This window comes from Malaclemys terrapin, chromosome 2 (assembly GCF_027887155.1).
Source record: "Malaclemys terrapin pileata isolate rMalTer1 chromosome 2, rMalTer1.hap1, whole genome shotgun sequence".
In the NCBI taxonomy this organism is placed as follows: Eukaryota; Metazoa; Chordata; order Testudines; family Emydidae; genus Malaclemys; species Malaclemys terrapin.
The window spans coordinates 42,767,514-42,793,499 of NC_071506.1; the positions used below are offsets into that span (position 1 = coordinate 42,767,514).

General features: G+C 42.2%; 1 protein-coding gene across 3 annotated transcripts in view; it reads right to left on the reverse strand.

Moving 5' to 3' along the window:
• ESRP1 (epithelial splicing regulatory protein 1) overlaps nt 1–25,986 on the reverse strand; it is a 69,124-nt gene that overhangs the window by 33,206 nt on the left and 9,932 nt on the right. Inside the window, exons 5-12 of one of the 3 annotated variants that reach the window (XM_054018434.1) lie at nt 15,848–15,946; nt 15,704–15,758; nt 11,301–11,411; nt 11,057–11,189; nt 10,906–10,948; nt 8,485–8,528; nt 5,753–5,971; nt 655–853 (exon numbers count right to left, since the gene is read on the reverse strand). In XM_054018434.1, the coding sequence (XP_053874409.1) occupies nt 655–853; nt 5,753–5,971; nt 8,485–8,528; nt 10,906–10,948; nt 11,057–11,189; nt 11,301–11,411; nt 15,704–15,758; nt 15,848–15,946 (903 nt within the window). Of the gene's footprint in view, nt 1–654; nt 854–5,752; nt 5,972–8,226; nt 8,529–10,905; nt 10,949–11,056; nt 11,190–11,300; nt 11,412–15,703; nt 15,759–15,847; nt 15,947–25,986 lie in introns of all 3 variants that reach the window. The other 2 variants (XM_054018433.1, XM_054018432.1) reach the window with 2 other exon arrangements.

Below are 25,986 nucleotides of genomic sequence, written 5' to 3' on the forward strand. Positions count from 1 at the left end.
TCAGCCCCTGAGCCTTTAAGTGTTTTCTCCCAAATATTAGATAAGATCCCATTTTCCCAAATGACTCATACCCAGTAAGGAGCACAGCTTGAAGCAAAGTACTGTTTTCTGATCCACCAAGACATTTGGCTAGCTTAGCTGCATGTCTAAATACATATTTCACTCACACACCAGCAACCTTAACTCCATGCATTCTGGATGTCTAGGGAAGAGTCCAGGGGTTAGTAGCTGTTCAACAGGTAGAATATTTGTGTTTAGACTTGGAAAAAAGCATTACCAGTGGTTGCAAGAATTAGCCTTTAAAAGAGAGGGAGGGGCATGGAGTCCACACACACAGTGATAAACTAATTCACATTTAAATTTTTATTGGGCAAAGTTCCCTTTCAGAGTCATTGCTTGTCCAGAGCAAATTAAGTTGCAGAAAACAAGTTTGTCAGTGGAAAAGAAGAGTATAATTTGAAAGTAATTCGTCTTCAGTAATAGTAATCCACAACCAAAAGAAAAATCATCACAGGCTTCTGCTGATTTCAGATTGAAAAGCCTTGCAATTCCACCCCCATTTAATATACCGTACAAAGAACTGGGAAGAGAAAGAAGCTCCAACACCTACCAGCACACAGCGTAGAGTAGCGCCAAGAACCATGCAAAACTTACATGGTAACTTACATGGTGGTGGGGACAAGCCATTTCGATTTAAAGTGCCCCCCATTAATACAAAGTTCATCTCCTCTGCAGAACACTGAAAGACTTCAATGTATCTGTCCTTCATGGTTTTCTTATGACACTTCTGTGCAGCCAAAAAAGCTCGGTCTGCAGATTTCATCTGGATAAAGGCATCTCCTGATGGACGGCCCTGAAAAACCAAGAAAAGGACAAGAGCAAATCTATAGTTCCAATGTAAATACTCATGTGGTACCAAAACAGGAGTCACTTGCAATGTTAGCAGCATCTTTTACAAAGACTATTTGACCATTACCACCCCAACTCTTGTACCAATCAACAGTTCTGATGCACTTAAATTCTCACTACTGCCTGGGCCCATGGTCTGCCCACTGTACATTACATCAATGTTTGTCAGCCTTCTACTATTATTTGTTTTGAATATTTAAGTAAAACTGTTATCTATAGTATAGCCTGACTATTTTTATGGCTCAGAATAGAGAGAATAAAAATGCCACACGTTAGCTCCAAATATAGCTTTGGTAAAAATAAGGGTTTAGAAGACCTCTTATCCCAGTATAAGCCTTTTTTCCATTTAAGCTTAGGTTGCTTGGGAAGGGACTTAAGCTGAACCCCCCAAAAGCCATTCTTATACCAGAATAAGAGTGCCCACATGGGAAGGAGGGTGCAACATGGGATGGTTTATAGTTGTAGAATTATTGGTTTAAATGCATGCCCTAGGTTACACTGGAAGAAAACAAAAAAACCACCACCACCAAAACACTTTCTAGAGTAGACAAGGCCTAGGAACTTTAGTCCTCTGTTCAGAGAGCACATTTCCTTATATAAAGAGGAACAGGGTCCTGGAGACAAAAAGCAACAACAACAGCAGCAAAGGGGTGACTGTATTCAAGTTTGTAAGCCACTGATTAATCTCAGTGCTTAGCTTGACCATTTAAACGCTAACATTATTCCACAAGGCTCCCATACAAGTCAAGCACGACAAAATCTTTACCCTCTTGCATGTGCACTGTGGCAGCAGTTTTGAATGAAGCCTTTAACCTATTCGAGAAATGAGGTGGGTGAGGTAATATCTTTTATTGGACCAACTTCTGTCTCTCTAATATCCTGGGACCAACAAGGTTCCAACACTGCAAAAAAACCTTTTAATCTACACATGAAAAGCTTTTCCTAAACATAGCCAGTGTCTGTTACTTACTGAGGCAGAGGCAAGTATATATGTGCCTTTGGAAGCTACTGCTGCTTTTAAACTGCAAATGGCCAAGCTTACAAGACATGGACCTTTACAACATATGAGCATACCAAGAGACAGACACCACCTGTGACTGGACAAGAAGTTTAATCTCCTCTGTCCCCTTCAATACTCCATCAGTATAATCGGGGTGATCAGCTACCCTTAACATGGGTATTGGGCAGTTGAATTCACCAGCACTGGTGAAACTCTCAACTCCTCAGACAGAAGGTTCTGCAAGAGGAAAATGCCAACCAGGTGTAGCCAGCCCAACATGTAATGAACTGGTGCAGCTCAGTTATGCAGGGGTTAGGATTTGGGGAGGTTGAACAGGAGGGAATTCAGGCCCTATGCAGAGCTTATCTCTGCCATATGAAGAAGGAAGAGTGGAGATGGACCATGGTCATAACCACAGGCTATACTGCAATAAAGAACTTTCTCTCTCCCCCGCAGAGGGGGTCACTAAAGCAGCTATGCTCACTCAAGCTCTTGTCTAAAGCTGGAGTATTCCTGAATAGACAATGTACAGACAAATCCTTACACTGGAGCAGGAGATCTGCTCCCACGCGGCAGTTGTGGCAGGATTCCTGTCTACCACTACATGCTGTGTTGGACACAAGGAGAGCAACAGATGGCAAGACAGCAGATCTCTTCACCAACATTTTCCCCACACAGGCACTCAAGCAGTGTTGACAAATTATGCTTTTAATTTATTCCTGGACCATCTCTGGACATTTAAAAATTAGTCTTAGAATTGGCAGTCCAGCCAATTTAGTTAATCCTTGAGCCCAAGTGGTAGAGGTCTATACTGGAGTGATAAAAGACCCAGGTTTCAGTCACTGAAAAGATGGCTGCCATTTGTACAATTACATCCTTCCTTAAAAACCTTACACTTTTGTGATGCCACTCACCACAGAGCTAGTGGTTCAAGTTTGGAACATGTGTCTCGCATATCTAGACTGTACTGTCAGTGTCTGAAGTGGACTATAGTCCTTGGTGCAAGGACTATCTTCTTCTGTTAGTAGAGCACCAAGTTTAGTGCGCTTTATGAGTTTCACAGGCCAGGAAGAAAGCCAAAGAGAATGGGACAAGTAAGGCAAAACGTCAGTCCAAGACAATTTGAGAATGGATAGTGTATGTGGTGTCATCATAACAGATTATGGTTCATGTCCAGAGTAATTTACAAGACCGTTTGAACATGTGAGACAGATTGAAGGAACAAGCTTCAGATATTAGACAACATGAGTTTTATCTGTTCTTTACTTAGGGTTTGTCTGCACTTGAAATGCTACAGCGGCACAACTGCGCCACTGCAGCACTTCAGCGTAGACAGACACTACCTACACCAATGGGAGGGGTTGTCGCATCAGTGTAGATAATCCACCTTCCTGAAAAGTGGTAGGTAGGCCAACAGAAGAATTGTTCTGTTAACCTAGAATGGTCAACAATGGGGGGTTAGGTTGGCTTAACTATGCTGCTCAGAGAGCATGGATTTAAATTGACTTAATTGTCTAGAGTAAACCAGGCCTTCATGGATTAAGTCAAACAGGTCATTAACCCCATCTCTAAGGATAAATTATGTCATGGATTCTGTGACTTTCAGAGACCTCTGAGACATTTTCCGCTTCAGCCCTGGGGCTGGGGCCCCCAGAGTGCAGAGCCGCTGGCTCCCGAAGTGCCAAGCCGCTGCAGGTGACAGAGGGGACCTAGAACTCTCAAGCTCGAGCCATGGAGCTGTCAGCCGCCGGGGCAGTGAGTACTAAACCCTCCCCACTTCCCACAGCAGGGCTCAGGTTCTCTCACACACACCCCTTCCGTCCAAATCAGTCCCCCCTCATTATTTTTAGTAAAAGTCACAGACAGGTCATGGGCTTCCAGGGCCGCCCAGGTGGAGTTGGGGGGCAAGTGGGGCAATCTGCCCCAGGCCTAGGGCCCCACAGGGGCTCCCACGAGAATATAGTATTGCAATTTTTTTTATGGAAGGGGCCCCCGAAATTGCTTTGCCCCAGGCCCCCTGAATCCTCTAGGCGGCCCTGTGGGCTTCCATGAATTTCTGTTTATTGTCCACGATCTGTTTGTGACTTTTACTAAAAGCAACCGTGACAAAATTTTAACCATACCCATACCACAAGCTATGGGAGAATGGGAACTAGCCCTCCCTGAGGGACAATTGCTAGTTTAAGAGATAGCTGACCACTCTGAACTAGCAATCAGGTTTCTAAGTATTTTGATACGAGATTAAAGATTTGTGAAGTACAAGAATGAAATTAAGTATCAATTTGTATATTTTGGTTGAGTAAATGGAACAGTTTAATCTGTAATCCCAGGGAAGAGAGGCAATTTTTTTTTCAGAAATCCAGTTATATAGTAGGCTTGGAAGCATTAGATTTTTACTGGTAAATGTTTATTTCACCATACACATACAAACCGACCAAAAATATTTCTATCATTACGATAGACATTTATAGACCAGCAAATTAAGAAAAGTGCTGCTTGAGAATTTAACATTTGATTTAGGAATATGTACTTAATATGTTTTGACCTGTGATATTGATAATTGTGTTTTAGCAGTTATAAAGCTTTAAGTTTTTGAATCTCAATATGGACTATCATTACATGATACCCTCTGACCTTCTGACCCCACCCATAATTTCCCACAATTGTGAAAATTTAAATAGATAAAAATAATGCTTAAAAATGAACATTGACATTATCCATCTAAACTAAAAAAACAAATTCTTCCAAGCCTATAGAGTATCACATTGTTTATCCTATATAACAAAATCACCAAATAAATAGCAACACACATGCTTGTCCCTTTGTGCGTGCCCCGTAACAGATGTTAAATAAGTGTGTGACAGTTATGCTTTTTCACTAAGTTACAAACATCAACTTGCCTTTATAATCCTCTTAAAAGATTTTGGTAGGTTGTGAGAGATTAATTAATGTAGTGTCTATCTTCTGGACATAAAACACATTATTAAAATCTTTGAATTTACTTGACATTTTCTGCATCACATTCAAGTAACTAAGTCTTTGAAATTAATGTATTGGGCCATATTAAAATGAGGCAGACACTCTCTTATAACCCTTGGCCCCTGGCTCTAATGATTTTTGGTGCCCAATTTAAGAAGCCTTAAAAAGGACTGGTTTCAGAAAATGCTGAATACCCATCCTCTTAAAGAGTCCCTTTTAAAGGCTTTTTAAGTTGGGCACCCAAAAAAACCCCCCAAAACAAAACAAAATTAAAACCCCCACAAAAGAAACCCCTACCATTAGTCAAACAAACTATAGACAAGACTTTTTGGCTGGAGAGTCTAAAAGGTTTTTGTTGTTGGTTTGTTTTTTAATCACAACCCCACAAAAACAGATTCCTCACCCCCACTACCTCATCTACTATCATCAAGAAAAAGAGAGGAAATGTTTTTAATCTTTTTAGGTGTGATGATGTATGTTTCACCATATAGAGCCCAAAACATCATGCTTTCAAAACCCCCACGTGCAACATGAGTTACCTATTTACAGACAATGGAAATAATTCTACATACATTTACAGATAACCATACCAAGTTTTCGGTTGATCCTGTTAACAATTTGTTTGCTACACTGGGTCCAGTATTAAAAAAATATAATGCCTTGAATCAGTTAGGTTCTGTGAAAGACTATTGATTATTTCCATTACACTCCTGGAGGACCAAATCAGTATCTGTCTCCCCTTTGAGCATTTAGGGGCTTTATCAAGGTGGCTTTCCTACTATTCCACTAGTAATCAACCCAGGGGATCATGTGGTGGGTAGCACACGGGCAACCATGACTTGCATTCTCCTGTTGTCTACCTACCTGGTGATTTAATACCATGTGAACCCCATGGGTCCGAATATCTGCAGAAAACTCCCCCAAGAATTCTAAGATGTCCTCTATAGTGGCAGCATAGGGAAGACCACGCAGACGTATGCAGTCTCTGACATTGGTCGGAGGCATGAATTGCTGAGGTAACACGGGAAGGACAGGCGGTGCTGCAAGGGGAACGAGAGGTGTAGAAGAGTACCTGTTCAGCACCTGCACAAAAACAGAAACAAAGAAATGGTGAGACCTCAAGCTTGTTCTACTGAACTGAATGTAGATAGAATTTTTGTAAATTATAGTCAACTTGTGCAATACTTAGAAGGTAAGTCATCTAAGCACTAGGCTTTTAATCAAGGAAAAAATACAGCTTGAATTAATAAGTTCTGAATAAGTCTGAAGTCTTTGGGTGGCTTTATTTGAAAATGTCATCTTGGTTTCTTTTTGATCAGACTGCAAGTTGCAGTGCTCCATACCAGAAAATGTATCAGAGCAGCAACTTACTAATTATGTATATTACATTTACATAATACTTTTCATCCTGTAGGATCCCAAAGCACTTTATATGGTCATAGAAGAGTTGTTTCCAATAAAAGGCATCCAACCTAGATGACAAAAGCAGCAGCTGTTAACCAGGACACAAGACGACACTGTCAAGGTGGAGGAAGAGAAGAGTCCTGAAACTAGAAGAAGATTTTTGTTTCATGTGCTACGGTACAGTGTAAGCCACCATTTAGTTATTTTAATGGTGGAAGTAGCCCACATAGCAACACCATCTGTCAGCTAAAAGTAATTGTATTTGGCCAAAAAGATCATGTTACATTTTAGATTTATTGTTTCTAGTTTAAACAGTAAGAGCCCTGCCTAACAGTTATGTGAATATTCAATCATTTCCTTTGATCACATCTACGTAAAACTTCTATGCATATAGCAATATTATGCATGTTTTTGTCAGTGCAAACAGAGAAGGCTCTATAGAAAGAGTCAAACTCCAGATCTATGAAAAATCCAGGTTAACTCAAAACTTGTGTGTGTGACAAGATGCCAGAAATGACAAGGGTCAGTCTACACTAGCATTTCCACTGTTAATACCAATCAGCTGAGCAGCATGTGTGCTAGTACACTTCCTACCACTGCAACAAGTCTCCTTGACCAAGACTGGCACATGATTGACTGCTGGTAGCCAGTTCAACATACTGTTTGCAGCATGGAGAGGACTCTCAGTTTCTGTAACTGGTTTAACTGATCCTATTTCCTTGCAGGTCTTTATGTGGCAAGATATCCCAAAATGCATTGCCCCCCCGCCCCCTTCTACTGTTGTCCTCACAATCTGTGTATTGCTGAAGAGATTAAAGCAGACTGAAACAGAGAGAGAGAGCTCTCACAGTATAAGATAAAGAGAGAGAGCTGTGTGGGACTACTTTTACCCCAACCAGGGACAGGATGGGAAGCTGAATCTCCACCACTTTTGGTAATAGAAAGCACAATATTCCTTCTTTTACTTTAGGGATTGCTCTGCCCAGGACAGTTGTCCAGATTTTCCTAGAATGCACTAATACCAACACAGTTAGGCATCATGGTAGCAGCCGAAACAAATACGTGCTGCTATGCAGCCAAACTGAATCACACAACTTGCAATAAGTTACAGTGAACAGGCCTCTAACCAGATAGTCATCATTAGACAGAAGTTAACGTTAAGCAACTAAGATGGAAAATTTGAACTCAGAAAACAAGGGGTTTTTTTTGGTTGTTGGTGGTTTGTTTTCTAGAATTTAGTCAACTCCAGGTTAAATTTCCCAGGACTACTAATTAATGTTATATACCACTGGAAAGCAGAGGATCTCAGCCTTCTGATGATACTTTACATGATTTGTTAGACACTAGTGGTCTTCAAACGCAGGTCAACTCAAGAGATGAAAAGTGGGATTGTGAAGCTCTACTTGTGTGTCCCAATGATTCCAGATCAAGTGTACTTAATTTAGAAGTTGTTCTTGTAATTGCCAGCCCCCTGAAATCAGCCTGAGTGCCGCCATCTGCATCCCCTCCAGTAAAGGTTCTGCAAGCCAAATGAGGCCTTCCACTGGGCCTGTGCAACCCCTGCATGTGCAATAGGCTTGCCCAGGTATGACTGGTCAGAACTTAGTAAGTGGTCCTGTTGATAGTCTCTTAATTATGCCGCCTGCATAGCTAGCGGGGGGGGGGGGGGGGGGGGGAGAGGCAGTTTAAATAAAAACAGTCACTAGAGTGAGCAGATTGACTATGCATACAAACAGGGATCAGAACTCTTGATTATGAAAGGCTTCACAAGGTACATTTTCTGACCTTGTCCACACTTTGAGGTCAAACAACTCTCCTCCCACAACAAGATACAAAGCAATTCCTCAAGACCTCAACCACATGCCAACCACTGTGTCCTCCTGACTGGCTTTTTGATTAGAAGAGCCCAAGATATTTGGAAGCTTTCACCCTACCTGCTGAACCTCTGCTGCCGTGCTCCTGAAGAGTTCAATGTACCTTTTACCCAGCAAGTCCTTATGTTTTTTTAGTGCATTTTGTGCATATTCCTCACAAGCAAACAACACAAAGGCATCTCCCGTTGGCCTGTTGTCAGGGTACGTGACAAACAGGATTCCTTCCTTTCCTCCTGTTACTGGGCAGTGCTGGCCAAAAAACGTCAGCACTTCTTCTGTTGTTGCATTGAAAGGAAGACCTCGCATCCGGACAATCACCTGGTTTTCTTTCGATAAAAACTGAGCTGCTTCATTGGAAGTACCTTTAACAAAACAACAAAATCCAAGTTGAGACACCACAGACATAAGACAGCAACTCCCTCTCTGTATGGATTGTTTGCACCTAGGGTATAGAACTGAAATTCACATTTTTCTCCCCACTCAAAAGCCACCTGGAAAGCCAGAAGTGTCATCATATGGGACACGCCTCCCTTTGAAGCCTAGAATGCTGCTCCTTTGATTGCTTAAATGAGAGATTCACCCTCACCCAAAGGGAAAAGTAGGCTGCATTTACAACATTGAGTCTATGCCCAGTCAGCAAACACTAGTCTCTCACATAGTAGCACAGATGCTGCTGGAATGGCTTTTCTGGTGAATTCCAAGCCTTACTTTTAAAAACATATTTCTGAAATGTTGTTTCAGACACCAAACTACCCCAGACAATGGCCTGGGAACTACCAGCAAAAAAGTGCATTTAGGAAGGTTCAGGAGTTTGGCTCCACCTTGATACAATTGTCACCTTTAGAAGCTTGCCAGTTTTGCCTTCAGTAACTAGATGGGAGTCTATCAGCATTGCTTACATTTCCAATGTAATACCACAGTAAAATCAGTAAAGTGATCCAAGGCATCCTATCTACAGCCAGTTGGGAGGATGTCAGTTTGTATTCTTATCCCAAACTTGGTTCTCTCTTCCCAAGACATGTCAGCTCTCCAGAGTGAGCTATGAAATAAGCAAGTCATAGATTGTACAACACCCCCCCCCAGTCAACCTCAGAATAGCTGGTACGATACTTTGCTGCACGGACAGAGAGCCACAAACCTTATCTTCACAGGGTGAAATGCAAAATCCATCTGTTTGCCATTGCTCGTCAATCATATTAAAAACAAACTTTGTGGGTGGAGTTTTCGTAAGTACCTAAGTAACTAAGGATCACAAGCCCCACTGAGAGTCCATAGCATTTTGGTGCCTTTGAAAATCCCATCCTCTACCTCTAGGATTGGGGAAAGAGGGCCACTGGGCAAACCACTGACATTTCCAATTTTAGGGATGTGTGCACCTATGTGTTTAAGGTATGCCAGACTGACCACCATGTAGACCCAAGTTCAACCTAGTTCTATAGCCATAGAAGTGCAGATCCAGCAGCACCACAAGTGTATCTGCACTGCCTCCCAGGGACCATCACCAAGGTTCAGGTGAGTCAGTTTTCATGCCTACTCAGTCCTTTGTCTCTACTGGAGTTGCCAACAGTGGCTGTTTTCCAGAAAATGGACACTAGAGTCTATCAGGAAACAGATTGTAAATTGGGTCCATCTAGTGACCTACTTTATGTCTAGACCAGGATTTAAAAAGGGAGGAGGGAGGAGAAAGATGTTTAAAGCCAAACTTTAGAAGAGAGACATGCCAATCACACATACCTCTTCTAGTTTAGCCATACCCCTAGAAGTCAAAGGCACCACTACACTCCATTACCAACCCTCTCACCCACACATTCCCCTTCTAGGGAGCCTTTAAAAAGTTTGAGTATTGGTATCTGCTGCTTCTAAGTACTAGGTTACTGCAGCCTGCAGAGAACAGGGAAGCAGGTCATTCCTATACCAAGCCTGCCTGGCACCTGAGAATGAGATCCGACAACAGATTTGGGTGGCAGCTTGTTGAGCCTTATCCAACCCCCTTGGCTAAGAGCAGTTGGGTGAGAGAGGAGTTGAGAGAGAAGATGGTGTGAGGGTTTACAAAACACTTTTGCATCCTTCCAGTGTTTGGTGATCAACTTTCCCTTGGAAGGAAGGTCATTTTAGGATACAGGAAAAGTTTGAGTTGTTGAATAAAAAACCAGTTTCACCCATCCCTAATAGTTAGCATTTATATTTTGAAACTCATTTGCTTTCACACAGAGATTTGTATACAACAATAGAGAACAAGTAAAACAGAGTTACATCACTGTTTTGAAAGAATCCAGGTTATGTTTTTCTATAATTGATTACATGGAAGCCATGGCCCCGGGAAAATTATGTAGCAAATGAAATTCAGGAACAAGTCTGGTAAGATGCTTAATTGACTGACTCCTTGAAAGGAAGAGAACATATTGAATTTATTTATGTCACAGTAGCTCCTCAGGGATCAGAGCCCCATTGCCAAGCACTGTATACATAGAATGAAGACAGTCCCTGCACCGGAGACCTTACAGTTTTTATGCACATTGATGAGTCACAATAAAGGTGGGGGTGAGGGAAAGAACAGCATAAATTGTAAGACCGTAATGATCAGCAGAGTAGGCAGCAATCTCAGCACAACTACCTATGCATTCTATGAGCCAATTCAGAGATCACATTCAATAGAAGCACTTTATAATTTGAAACTAAGTTACAGGTGTTTATTGGAACTGAATCCCATCTCCACCCACAAAAGAAAAAGTGGATTACCTCCTGCAATTTTAAGGAAATCTTCACCTGTTGCCTTGTACACCTAGGGAAAGAAGGGGAAAAAATCAGTTATATGTGGCATGGTATTTGTAGTCCTATCAAAGAGATTTAAAAAAAAGAAAAAAGAAAAATCACCATTGCTGCAGCATACCTCAATGTACCGATTCCCCATGTGGTGCTTGTGTCTTTGTAGTGCTAACTCTCTATGCTCTTCACTTACAAACCTGACGAGAGCTTCCCCATTCCTCCTTCCTTGTACATTGAGACAAAGTGCAGCACCTCCCCTTAAAGAGTCAAGGCAAGGAAAAAGGAGACACAAGAGTGAATCACTGAAGCAGAGCAAGCACCATTTCCGTCTTGCAAAGCCATAAACGTATATATTGCTGGTAACTAACTTGGCAATATTTAGGCCTTTGAAGAATCTTGCGATGTCCTGGTCAGATGACTGCCACGGTAAGCCTCTTGCTCTGATTATGGTATTATCATCTACGAGTTCCATCTTGCTGCTTCAGATAAAGCACAAACACACACTGAAGTTTGCCCATCCTCAATATCTACCACACAGACGGCAAGCAGAACTGTAATTTATTCAGAAGCTTAAACTCATGTTCAACTTTTATCAAACAAGGACTGAGGTTGTTCACAGTTGGGAAGATTGCAAATTTAAGAGTCATAAGTGTGTTTTCCCTTATCTGTCTCATTCCATCCATCCCAGTGCCATTTTCCCTCATTTCAGTTTACTATTCTCTACTCTCCCCTCCCTTTCCTCTCATTCTTTCACATTTACACCTATTCTTTGTTAGCAGAAACACAGAACACATGGACTAATTAAGCAATCTCTTTCCCACTTTCCCCTCTTGGTCTGTCTCTTTTGCTCCCCAGTGTCTCATCTCCATTACAGTTGTATGTGTTTTTTCCAGGTGCTCCCCACTCCAGCCCAATGCTTTGCTTTTATGCTGTTCTCTACCCGAGCTAACAAATTAAATCACACCGTCCACTGCAGAAGTACTGAAAAATAGGAAAAGATGAGAAAATTAAAACAGAGGATATCCCACTTGTTCAGGACCACAGAGGAAGTTAGTGTCTGCATGGGGATTATTATTTATATTGTGGTAGTGCCTGGGGGCCCTTGTCATGAGCTAGGACCCCATTGAGCTCAGCACTGTACAAACCGAACAAAGACAGTTCCTGCCCAAAGACCTTAGAATTCAAGTCCCATGCTCAGGCCACTATCATGCTAGCTCACATGTTGTTCAACCACACCCCATGTTGTGGCTAGAGGTCACAATGGTGGCTCAGCACAGGACTGACCCAGCCCCAGACAAATGGATAGTAATCAGCAGAGAGTCTGCAACAGCCAGGGCAGCTATAAATTGGTCAAGAGCATCATCTCTTTTTCCTCCTCAAAGGCCCCCCCAAAAAAACAAGATGCAAAAGCCAATCTAAGCTTATGTGATCAATGTGACTTTCAGGAAATAAGTCAGTGATAGACTTTCAGCCCTACCAATGGCTTCCATTTCTTTACCTTTTTAAGGATACCTTTGCATTAAGGCTAGAGATTTACTTGTCCTCTAGGGTTACCATATTTCCACAAGCAAAAAAGAGGACACTGGGAGGGGAGGGGAGGGAAGGGGAGAGGAGCCCTGCTCTAGCCCCGCCCCTCCCCCATCCACTCCCTCCCACTTCCCACCCCCTGATTGCCCCCCTCAAAACTCCCAACCCCCCCCCACTCCTTGTCCCCTGACTGCCCCCTCCTGGGACCCCTGCCACTAACTGCCCACTAGGACCTCACCCCATCTAAGCCACCCTGCTTTTTGTCCCCTGACTGCCCCATCCTGAGAACCCCCTACGACCCTACCTGTCCCATGACTGCCCTGACCCTTATCCATACTCCCACCCCATATTCACATCCCTGCCCCCAGACAGACCCTCGGGGACTCCCATGCCCTATCCAACTGCTCCCCGCCCCTTGACAGGACCCCCAGAACTCCTGACCCATCCAACCCCCCCTGCTACCGGCCTGCCTCAACCCCTCTCCACACCCCTGCCTCCCTGACAGCCCCCACAGAACCCCAGACCCATCTAACCCCCCCCCTGCTCCCTGTCCCTGACTGTCCCAACCCCTCTTCACACCCCTGCCCCCCTGACAGCTCCCCCCCAAACTCCTGACCCATCCAACCTCCCCCCCCCCCCCCCACCCCCCCCGTCCCCTGACCAGGACCGGCTTTAAAGAGCCCAGGAATCGGGCCACTGCTCAGCCTGGGCCAGAGGGAGCCGCTCAGCCAGGGCCGCGCCTCCCCAGAGCTCTCCTCCTCGCGCCCCCCCGCCCCAGCTTACCTGCTGCTGCCTCCTGCTTGCCCCTGCTTCTTTTCAGACTTCCCGCGAAGATTTGATTCGTGGGAAGCAGGGGAGGGGGAGGAGCAGGTGGGCGGAGCGTTCAGGGGAGGGGAGGAGGGGGAAAGACAGCTGCGGGGCCGGACAGCGTGGTAAGGCTGCAGGGGATGGGGGGAGCCAGGAAGGGGCTTTGGGTGCCCAGCGGCGCTTGGCCGCCGCTTTTCTGTCTATAAATAGCGGACCGGGGGGAAACTCCCGGACATTTTTAGATTTTTAAAAATCCCCCCCGGACGGCTATTTATAGACCGAAAAGCCAGACATGTCCGGGGAAATCCGGACATATGGTAGCCCTATTGTCCTCCCACCTTTAAGGCAGGCAGCACTGCATTGTTTACATGCTGTTCATGTTGGGAAGTTTGGCTCATAATCAAACCGACTAGAAAGTACAGTTAAAAGAAAGTTTATTTTACTAGAGCACAGTTCTGCAGCAAAGGGCTGATTTTGCAGCAAATTCTACAGCAGTGAATGTTCAGAATATAAAGTCCATCAATTGTGCTCTACATATTTGACTGGATATGACAAAAAAATCCAGTTGCCATGGCTCTTATTTAGCTTCCTGGAGGAGTCATGGACAGTTGTGCTGCTAGCTTGGGAATTGCATCATGTAGCTTAGCTTTGGATGAGATGTTTCATTATGGGAAATTAGCCTCCTGAACATGGTCACTCTTCTCTCTCTCACCCCATCTCCCCCTGATGTGTAAAGAACATCATATTTATAGGAAGGTGATCCTATAGAAGTTACAGCTGCAAGTCAATAACTCTGGTATCTATTGAGTTAAGAGGATACTCATCTGAATCATGCAACAGGGTGTTAATTTAACTTTTTGAAACCCTGGCCCATGTCAGGTGACTGGGACCCAGCAATAAAGCTCTGTTACTCACTAACACTCCTGTGCATCACATCCAAGCAACTATTTGAGTCAAGTGTTACACAGCAGCAATCAAGGCAGATGCATTTTATAGACTCTCAGATAGAATTTTGATTTTGTGAATAGACTGTTTTGATCTCTGGAGTCCATTTCAACCATTTACTGGACTCATTTAAAGTTGACGTGTACAGTAGAAATTCCATCAAACACCCTCCCCCAACCACTGTCACCTACCAGAATACAGAGGAAATTCTATCTTACAGACTAAAAGATGAGCAGGAGTCTACAGGAAGAGCACAAAGTTTCTGATATTTCAGTATATCAAATGCTTAACCCTTCTAAGAATATGCCTCTATACAGATTGCTCAACATTGCATTAACTCTTTCACTCTTCAAGCATTAGGGGGTAGCCATGTTAGTCTGTATCCACAAAAAACAACAAGGAGTCCGGTGGCACCTTAAAGACTAACAGATTTATTTGGGTATAAGCTTTCGTGGGTAAAAACCCACTTCTTTAAATGCAAGAAGTGGGTTTTTTACCCATTAAAGCTTATGCCCAAATAAATCTGTTAGTCTTTAAGATGCTACTGGACTCTGTTGTTCTTTCACTCTTGTATTCCATTGCAAACTCCTATCTAACTTGCTGCCTACTCTCATTCCCAGATTTCATTGTTACAGTCCAGATTTCTCCCTCCTCTTAAATAGATTTTACCGGATGAATCTCATTATTTTCTGCCAATATTTATGATCTTTTTAGATCATAGTATTTCCCTTGCTTTACTGAGCTAGAAAGAGCTGCAAATACCAGTAGCATCTGTGATTATTATGACCACACTGTTTACTCCTCCTTCGAGATCATTCATGAAGATTCTAAGTAAGACCAATTCTGACACTAATGTCTGTTGCAGGCACTGCTTAGAAAGCATTTAGCAATACCATTGAGAAGAATCTTATATGCTAAAAAGAGATGAGTGAGATTAAGAAGTTTGCATCATAATTGGTACCATTGCAATTGCATAAACTGTGCTGTCATTTCTAAACATATTTAAAAAGACACTAATATTTATAATTTATTAGAAAAATTCTACGTTGCTTTTCATACTGTCTTGGACACATGAAGATACATTTGCATGCCATTGTTACATTGAGCAAATATTTTTTCCCCTATCACTTGAAACAAAGCCAAAGTCAATAGGGTTAACAACAAGAACTTATTTATCTTTGTTTAATAGGATAGTGTGTTCACCATCATCAATAATAAACAACACCACAATTCTGGAGATAGTAGCAGCTCTTAACCAATACCATGCAAGTCCAGCATAGGATACTCAGCATATAGTTCTGTTTTATAACCCCTCATCTCAGTTAAGCAACCTATTTTTTTTTAAAAGCAGCTTCCCAGCAAAATAGAAGACACATTAAAAAATACAAAGACCACTTGCAAGTGTAGCCAAGTACAGAAATTTTAAGTGTAGGTCAGGTTTTGTACTTATGCCTTAGCTGTAAAAACACCCACACACACTCACTCCACTTACCAGGTACCACTTTCAAATTTATAGTTCACTCTTTCTGGATCTGCCAATCTGTGATCTACAAAACACGGCAGAAATTATTTCTCTCCCCAACATTCTGGAGAAATAAAGTAAAAAGCTAAACCCAAGTTTACTACTGTTGCTTACTGTATACTTCAGAAATTAGTGTTAAAATAATATTGCCCATATCTTCCACTTGAGATGCTCCAAAACACCATGCTGGACTGCTCTTTTCAAGATTTAAATCTGTAAATTGAAGTTAAGTCAACAGTCATTGAGTAAATAAATTTATAATTGAACAGAGAATTCCCCACCCCGTACATGGGCCAACAAGCTTTCCATGGTATCCCTGACAGTCAAGTTACACTTAAAATAATAAATCTGTGTTCTTGTTCATGATTTAGTTATCTTCACAGTTCAAACACCCTCCCCCAACCACTGTCACCTACCAGAATACAAGGTCATTTTAGGAAGCATTTGGTGACAGCACAGCAGAGATGCTAAAAGAGCGTCCATAAAAAGTGTAAGTTATTTGACAGAATTTAATGAAAGTCAAAGACCTTCTTGCATTCAGAATAGATTGGAGTTATCTCTTAAATCTCACCATAGTAATTGTACCCCCACCATAAATGCTCCACATGGATTAAAACCTTTCTTTCTGTGGGAAGGGAAAAGGCAAATTAAAACAATGACTAGAAGCTCATAAAATCGAAAAGAGGTTGCTTAGTACTTCCTAATATAGATTACATGGCACCTCTCACAATTTGCTCCACTCCTTGGAACTAGCATATCACTTCCTACTTGGATACAATTCAGAAACTTTAGAAATGGCACCTTCTCCAATTTTACCTACTTGCACAAAATTAATTAAATAAATAAATAAATAAATAAATAAAAAGGATTGCTAACCCAATACTGAAGTATAGCAAGGCTAATTGTTAATGGGACATTATCCTGATAAAACACTGACTACCCTAACTCCACCTTCCATTTGGAAGGAATGGAAAGGGAAAGGTGAAGATAAACCCTCTGGATGGAAGAAACTAGCAGAAATGGTTTGTTTTGGATTGATATCTAGTGGATTTACTAGCTACCTTTCCGTCTCCGGAGACTGGTTTAAGTTTGAGTGGCAAATACCACCATGTTCACATGGTCATGTTATTTTTCTTCATTACATCAGACTCCAAAGTTCTTTAAAATGGATCAAATTTCATCCTGTTGGGCAAGGATTTTTAGAAAGAGTTGGGGAAAGGTGGTCTTGCTTCAGTCCCACTTTTGAAAGCTAGTTATGATGCTTTACGTAAAGCTCTTTAGGAAATTCTTCCAATATTTTTAGCTTTATAGGATACAGGAAAAATGTATCCCTTATCTAAAGCAGTGGTTCTCAACCAGGGGTACCCCTGGGGTTACACAGAAGTCTTCCAGGCGGTACATCAAACTCATCTAGTTATTTGCGTGGTTTTACAACAGGCTACATAAAAAGCACTAGCAAAGTCAGTACAAACTAAAATTTCATACAATTACTTGTTTATACTGCTCTATATGCTATGCACTGAAATGTAAGTACAATATTATATTACAATTATTTATTTTATAATTATGTTAAAATGAGAAAGTAAGCAATTTTTCAGTAATAGCATGCTGACACACTTTTATATTTTTAGGTCTGATTTTGTGAGCAAGTAGTTTTTAAGTGAGGTGTAACTTAGGGGTATGCAAGAGAAATCAGACTCCTGAAAGAGGTACAGCAGTCTGGAGAGTTGAGCGCCACTGATCTAAAGGAAGGCACAGACATTCAAGAGAGGTACCAGAAACGGATTAGGCTATGTCTTCACTGCAGAATTAACTCAAGAGAATGCCTTTCAAATTAGCTTCTCTCAGGTAAGAGGCAGCTAGGTCTACACTTACATACGTCAGGAATGTGAAACAAAAACAAAAAGTAAAACACACCCCTAAATGACATAGCTATGCTGATATAATCGCAGGTGTAGGTGCAGCTATATTAATGGAAAAAAAGCTTCTGTTAGCATCAATACCTTTGTTTGGGAATGTGGTGATCCTACACAGACAAAGTCTCCTGCAAATAACACTTCAGCTGCAGCATGATTGTGTTAGCGATTGAGTTGTGCTCACTCGGATTTTAGCTTAACTCGGGGTGGTTGACCCACCAGGAGGTGTAACCGTGGCCTTGGCTACACCGGCGCTGTACAGTGTGAAAACGCACCCCTCCGAGCGCAGCGAGTGCAGTGCTGTAAAGCACCAGTGTACTCAGAGCCTGCAGCGCTGCACGCTCACTCACAGCACTGCAAGCTATTCCCCTCGGAGAGGTGGAGTACTTGCAGCGCTGCGAGACAGCTCTCGCAGCGCTGCCGGCGCAACTACACTTGATCCCCAAGTGTAGCCAAGGCCTGTATCACCACACTTGCATTAAGGGTTTGTGTGTGCAGATGGGACTTGAGTAAGGGACAACACTCAGGTTACAACTCGAGTAAACTCTGCAGTGAAGACAATCCCTTAGGAAGTGCTGTGGAGCTGGCACAGAAATACAGGGCTTAACTCTATTAAGAGTGTTTTTTGTTGCTTGTCCATAGTCAGATTTACAATCAGCGATACAAAACAATATACAAGACATTTCAATATCTCCACATCAGTTGAAGTTATGGCTCTGATTAAGCAAGGCCTTGACCACTACAACTTGAAAGAAACTGAAATTTGTTAAAATAGAAATATAAAAAACCCACACTCATGAAGAGTATTTTTCATTCAATTTTTAACTAATATTCTCATTGAATATACTCACTTTTTTCAAGCTAGTGCTATTCAACATATTTTTCTAGACTTTTTTCTATCCAACTGTCCAATTTATTATATTATTTGGGGAAGGCTTTTTTTTTAAATCAGGTTAAGAGAGTTATCGCCAATATTTATTTCTTTATTCTAGAATTCCTCACCTCACTTCATGCCACATACCATTACCTAGTAGTAATGGGCGTAACTTCAGGATTGTTTCCTATCTATACTACCATCCCTCCTCAAACAGAGAAAGGGGAGAAAAAAAAAAAAAAAAAAATCACCAATTCTTTCCACTTAAAGTGTGAACAAAGCAAGCCCCCCCATCCCTGACCCCCACAGACTGGGGGAGAGTAAAAATGTAAGCAAGTGGGGGGGGGGGGGAGAGAAGATATCCTATCTCCTAGAACTGGAAGGGACCTTGAAAGGTCATCGAGTCCAGCCCCCTGCCTTCACTAGCAGGACCAAGTACTGTATTAAGAGGAGTTGAGAGAAAAAGGTGATCACTCATTTTTGCTGCTTTTTACCTGAGAGCAGTTTTTTTACAACCCTGGGTAAGAGAGAAATGGATCACTGTGCACATAAGAAACAAAAACAAAAACTTGCTCTGGATAAAAACAGATTCTGATGTAGTCAGCAAAGCGTGTATGACTGTTTGCATGTAGCAGTGATTTCCAAGCATTGTTTTGTTTTACTTTAGAAAAAGTTTTTTTAATGTTTTGAGGGGAAGACTTTGTAAACAGTAATTTTTTTTTAAATAAAGAATAAGTCAAAAAGTATAATTTCATGTCGTGAATTCGGCTAGTTTCTCTCAGACTGTTATACAGGAATAGTCTATTTCCATAGTAGAGAAGAGAAAGAGGATGTTTAAAGAAAGTTTTAAGACTTCTCACTGTGGGCCTTGGCTACACTTGCAGCTGTACAGCGCTTTGAGGTAAACCTGTCTTCGTGAAGCTGAGTAGGGAAAAGCACTGCAGTCTGTTCACATTGACAGCTGCCAGAACAGTGGTGTGGCCACACTTGTAACATTTCCAGCTGTGTTGGGAGCAGTGCATTATGGGCAGCTGTCCTAGCATTCATGTGGCTGCAATGTGCTTTTCAAAACGGAGGCGGGGAGTGAGAGGGGTGGATTGTGACAGGGAGTGTGGGGAGAGACAGTGCTTTTTGGAGCATGTCAGCTCTCTATTTTGCAAGTTCAGAACTCCCGGCCCCCTGCTCATTCATTCACTCACTCAAAGCAAGCTGCAATCTGTTTGCTTTTCTCTGTGGTACTAGCTTTGAAACCGGTACTTCCGCATTCCTGCAGCTGGTCACAACAATGGAGAGGATTGGCCACTTGACAAGGTGATTAGTACAGCATTGCAAGCGTTTACACCAGGGGTCGGCAACCTTTCAGAAGTGGTGTGCCGAGTCTTCATTTATTCACTCTGATTTAAGGTCACGTGCCAGTCATACATTTTAACTTTTTAGAAGGTCTCTTTCTAGACGTCTATAATATATAACTAAACTATTGTTATATGTAAAATAAATAAGGTTTTTAAAAATGTTTAAGAAGCGCCATTTAAAAATTAAATTAAAATGCAGAGCCCCCCGGACCAGTGGCCAGGACCCGAGCAGTGCGAGTGCCACTGAAAATCAGCTTGCGTGCTGCCTTTGGCACGCGTGCCATAGGTTGCCTACCCCTGGTTTACACTCACACCTGTGAGTCGTAGCCACTCTGCTGCAGCTGTTATTCCTCTCGGAGATGTAGAGTACCTGCAGCGGTGTACCCTGGGAGATACAGCGCTGTAAGTGCCCTGCCAGTGTGGACGAGGAGTGAGTCACAGCGCTGGGGGAGGTTTTACAGCACTGTAACTTGCAAGTGTAGCCAAGGAAAGAAGTCCAAAATAATTAAATCCTACGAATACCTGTGTAGATACAGGATGTGTTTACAACCCAAGCATAAGTACATTTATATTCCAACTAGAGTGACAGGCAAAAGATAGGTGTTGTATTGTGTAAGTACAAGACTGGGAGCCAAGAACTCCTGAATTTTACTGCTCAGCTCTATCATCAACTCCTTCTGTAGCTCTGAGGGAGAGTCACTTCAATCACTCTACCTTAGGCCCATTTGTACAGATAGTTTCTTTCCCTACCACCGCCCTCCCTCAGTTTCACTCCACACTTGCCCCATATGGCCTCCCTCCTCCCATTCCCTTTCTTTCTCCCTTCCTTTTTCATTTAGCTTATCCCTCATGGCTTTCAATCCTGGCACGTATCCACCCACCCAAAATTGTCTCAGCATGATAGTTCTTCAGAAAAGCCATTACATTTGAGGGAACAAGGATCTTTCAATACACAAAGACCTAAATAATATACCGAGATTCCAACTTGACTTCCAGAAAACCTTTTTGGCTTGCAGTGCAAGAGCATGAAGACGTAGGGTTTTCCCAAAAACTAATGGCAAGCAAGGTGGAAGGATGCCAGTGACCCAAAAAAACAAAACCAAAAAAAACCCAACCCTCCCCCAAAACACCTCCCTTTTCACTTCCACAGAAACATGGTCCACTTTGAACCTCTCCCGCATATCATATGGCAGATGTACCGACCTTCTCCATGAACAGTGACAGACCCTATCTAGGACTACAGAAACAGACATCCAACTATGAAATGCCTCACCAATGTCTCTCACAGAATCATTTTCTAGAGGTACCTCTGCCCAGGCCCAGATTACCCAATGTTCTCTCTGGGCACTAGCACAGGGGCCCCACCAATCACTGAGAGGGGGAGGGGGAGAAATGAGAGGAGCTGCAACTCTGCACACTAGGTCACACCACCACTCCCTCAAATTTGGCCCAGCTGCTCCCTCCCTCAGAGGGGGCAGCCAGGCCAAACCTGAGTGGCACTGACTCCACATACCAGGTCACAACTCCACTCAGGTGCCCCCCCCCCACTCCATTCCCATAGTGCACAGGACCCCAAAATTATTTCAGTTGGCACAGTCTCTGCTGTCCATTCCATGTCACCTGTCACCAATTAATTGGATCACCAATCTAGACTTGGACATCTAACATTTTAAGCCAAATGAAAGTAAGACTGACTAGCACTATGGGGCCCTAATCCTGGGTGATCCCTAGGAACCACAACAATAAATATGAATAATAGATAACTTACATGGGTGAGGGGATTAAGTTAAGATGAAAACCTTTCTGAGCGCTGCGTTATAGTTGTGTCCCATGTAAAGCTTTTTACAGGCTTCCTGATAGAGAGAGACTACTTTTGCCACTTTACTATCCAGATTCTGTTCAGCATGTTCCAATTTATGTTTCATTAAATAAAAAGAGTATTTTACACACACACACACACACACACACACACACACACACACACACACACACACACACACACACACACAGATTCACAACAGAGCAACAACAACAGAACAGGAGTACTTTCTTCAGGGGATTAGACAGTTTATCCTTCAATATATATTCCTCATTAAGACAGTCTGCCTCCCACTAAGCCCAGAAAGAAGAAAGACAGCTAGTCTCGCTCCAATTATAGCCTCTGTTTACTTGCCATTTAATGGCTTCTGCACGCCTGATCTTGAGAGAAAGGAGGATGAGTCTTCTGGAGAGGATCTAGGAATAGTCATGCAAGCTTTATTCATTCCACCCCAAAGGCATTCACAACAGTGAAAACTGGCTTAGCAAGTTCTGTAAATCAAGAACTGCTGTGAATTAGGGAGATACAGAGGTGCAAAATGAACACTCCCTGGCCTTCTGTATATTTGCATAAGAGTTGAACATAATTTCCTGAATAACCACAACTCCTTTCTTAGCAGGAATGTACTTGTTTCTCCAATGACTTTTCTGGAGAGTTGATTTTCTTGTTACTGTCACATTACTTTCACTGTTAGGTCATGCCAAGAAAACAAGGTTTGCCACAAACTCAAACAGTAAAAATATTGCTTGATTCCATAATAAAGATAGCAGAGGAGATCTCTGAGAGAGAAGATTCTTAGTTAGGTAGCATCAGTTCTTTCTTCCTCAATTCCCTAAATTAGAGGTGGCACCTTTTAGAGCACTATTTCCCTTCCTTAGCATCCCAGCAGTCTTTAAAACAAACAAATAAAAAAAACTATTTATGATTTCCACTGGAGGAGCAGGGGGAGAAAGCAGAGTGCTTTCACAGAATGGACTGGAATTCTTGAAACTGGAATCCCTTTCTTACCATAGACTGAGGTAGTTTTAGCTGATGAAATTGATTATAAACTCTCTCTAAAAGCAAAATAAGGTACCCAATTATTAATTCAGTTTAATAACTCTGTACTCTTTTTACAAGAGGTTGCCTCCCCTGCACAAGATACATGATCAAACATAACATACTGTTATTTAACATTCTGTGCAAGAGGACTACTTATGGTTAGTCGAAAAGAGACAATGAAAACACACATGTGCAATACAGGCCTCTCACACACAAGGCTACATTGTCCATGATCCTGCACCTTGTACAGTCACTTACACTAGTGAGAATGAATACATAAAGGTATCATTCTGATTTGGTAGCATTTTATATAGTAATAATACTTCACCTTTATACATTTTTCTTCTTCCACAGATGTCAAATCTCTTCTCAAAGAAGAATTATCCCCATTTTACAGATGGGGAAATTGAGGCACAGAAAGGCAAAATAACTTACTCAGTGTCACTCATCAGGCCAGTGGCAGAATCAGGAATACAAGCCAGGTCTCCTGAGGCCCAAGCAAGTTATTTATCCATTAGCCCATACTGCCTCCCTATTCTGCAGTCAGCATACAAGGTACAGGGCAACGGAGAATTTGACTTACACGAAGTTCCACTGTTTCACGTTAGATTCAGACCTCATGCCCTCTCCACTTACCAAATGGAAGATACTTGGTTGCTTTAAGAGCAGAGGGACTGCAGAAATTCTGCGCGAGTCTGCAATATTTTTTAAGTTTCCTTTCAAGTGACTTCATACTCCGCAGGTCTGGCTTTTCCCTTAAATGCCTATTTTTAGTTTGAGTTACCTTTCATTCAGAGTCTGCCTACCTTTATTTCAAATATGAGAGAATTTTGTAGTAAAGCGCCAAATGTACTAATTTTTTTCCAGTGAAATGGGACTGTTTAAGTCAGTAATGTGAACAGTTGACTGCAAATATTTTGCACATCGTTACAGCCCACCAATTAATGATATTGGTGTCATAAGTAAGCAAGCACTTATACAGTGCTTTCCCCAACATCAGGAAACTATCATCTGCTAGACATATTTACCAGTTTCTACCACTATGTTAAGAACATAGAAATACTATCCCAGCCTGACAAAAATTCTATGACAAAAAGTCTATGAAACAAGCCACTCTGTAACAGTAATTAAGAAGCCACATGAACCAACCAACCAACAAAAAACAGAAAGCCTACCATGAGAACAAAATCCATTATCCAATCAAATTAAGCACACGTAGAAGAGACAGTGAATATTTTAGCCATTTCACATAAACAGAACAGGTTTACAATGAGAAGTCACCAAGGTAAACAGACCTACAAATCAGTCAAATAATCAGGAACCAGAAAGACAACAAAAAGTCACAAACAAAACAAATCACTGAAATTATATGTTTTCAGAGAGGTGTTCAATTGACTAGTCTATCCAGTTCAGAACGGAGCTCTACAATATGGTGTTTTGTTGAAGCTCCATTGGTTGTAGAAGCAATGGGAGCTACAATATAGGCCTTGTCTACACTGGCAGTGGCATGTAGGGTATGTGTAACTACATGCGGCAGTGAAAAAGCGGGCTGCACCTGCACTGTGGTGTAGCTACATGCAGCACGGGAGAAAGGCTCCGGTGCAGGGAAAGCAGGGAAAGGCTCCAGCAGCTTCCCATTGCTGGAACCTTTCCTCACTGCTTCACCCCTGCCAGAGCCATTCACTGTGGTGGGGAAGGCTCCAGCAGTGGGACACTATACTGCTAAAAACAGTAGTGTAGATGAGGATGCACTGCTTGGGCATGTAGAGTATATACCCTAAGGTTCTGATGGGTCTTTACTCTATTTGCTTAAGTGCCTCACCATCTACACTGCTATTTATACCCATGCTAGGGGGCGTGCAGCATATCTGCACATAACAGCAGCATGCGGTATACATATAGTCCTAAACTAAGCTTCAGGAAGTCACTAGAGTTGTAAGCACCATGCCATCCAACCCCGCTCAGAGTGGGTCTAAGTGACGTTTAGAGGCCAATGGCCATGAAAATCTTCTGGTCAAGTTCTTAATGTAAGATACATCATTGCCCTCCCAATACCAAGAATGCCCTTGTGTTTTGGCCAGTACTATACTATTTGGGAAACTGAACATTTGACTCTCCTGTGGTTGGTCAGAATCTCTGCTACCCACAGATAAGAGGAAAGAGGTACATCAGACCTCACTTCCCATTGGATGGATAAAACATCTCTCACCAGTGCAGTCTCTTTCAAGTGCTTTGTACAAAACACAAATAGTTTATTGTTCAGGGATGCTGCAACAGATACACTTTGAAGCTATATGAAGTAAGCTCTTTGAAGCTGGGAGTTTTCTTATGTTTTCTAAGAAGTTCCTTGCATGTTTGCAGACAACAGTAGTAAAAGATACCATTACCCCCTACTCCTGGACTGTGTAGGAGAATCTAATAAATGGAGGAGATACTGTATATTAACAAATCTACACACGTGTTTTAGGGTAGTGAGATAAATAAGGCACATCTCCCTTAGTGGAAAAGTTAGTTACACTGTTCTGACATCTGAAGCTACTTTCAAGCTTTGGATTCCACAGTTAAAACATTGACACAACCACCACCACTTTATGCACGGTTGCTACATAGTCACGTGTAAAAAACTGCAGTTATTTCCTATTTTTATTTAGGCTGTACTATCTCAGAAGTCACTGTGTGGCAGATGCCAGCTTTAATGGTAATCACTGCACATGTACAACAGGTGTGTTTACATATGGAGTGTAACCTAATCAACTGTTTCTCACCAATATTTGTTTTAGCTTTGAAAACTGAGAAAAGTATTTTAAATTCATATCCCTCCTGGCCAGTCAGCCTTTGCAGGCTCCCTTTGGTAGTGTCATTCGAGGAGCCAAGTGTTTTCTACTTCTGAGTTACAAAACAGGGATGTGTGCAGAAGTAAGAGACAACACTAGCCACCAGGGAGGTGCGAGGCAGAGTCTAGCCAGAGGACATTTCTGGAGGTCAGTTTCAGTTGCTATGGATGGTCTCCAGTGCAGACTGAGAATAATGCAGCAAAGATTTTAAGATCCATATTTAACTGGGTTACTGGCTACTTGAACAGTTTCTGAAAGCTTTTTTAGCCATTGTATGCCCTCTCCATACTAGAGAAGGAGAGAAGACAGTGAAGAGACAGATTCCTAGTCTAGTTGCATGTTAGAGGGTATACTGTGCAGAGTTTACATGAAGCATCAGGTGTCTGGATATCTCAAGTATTAAAAGCAACCCCATGT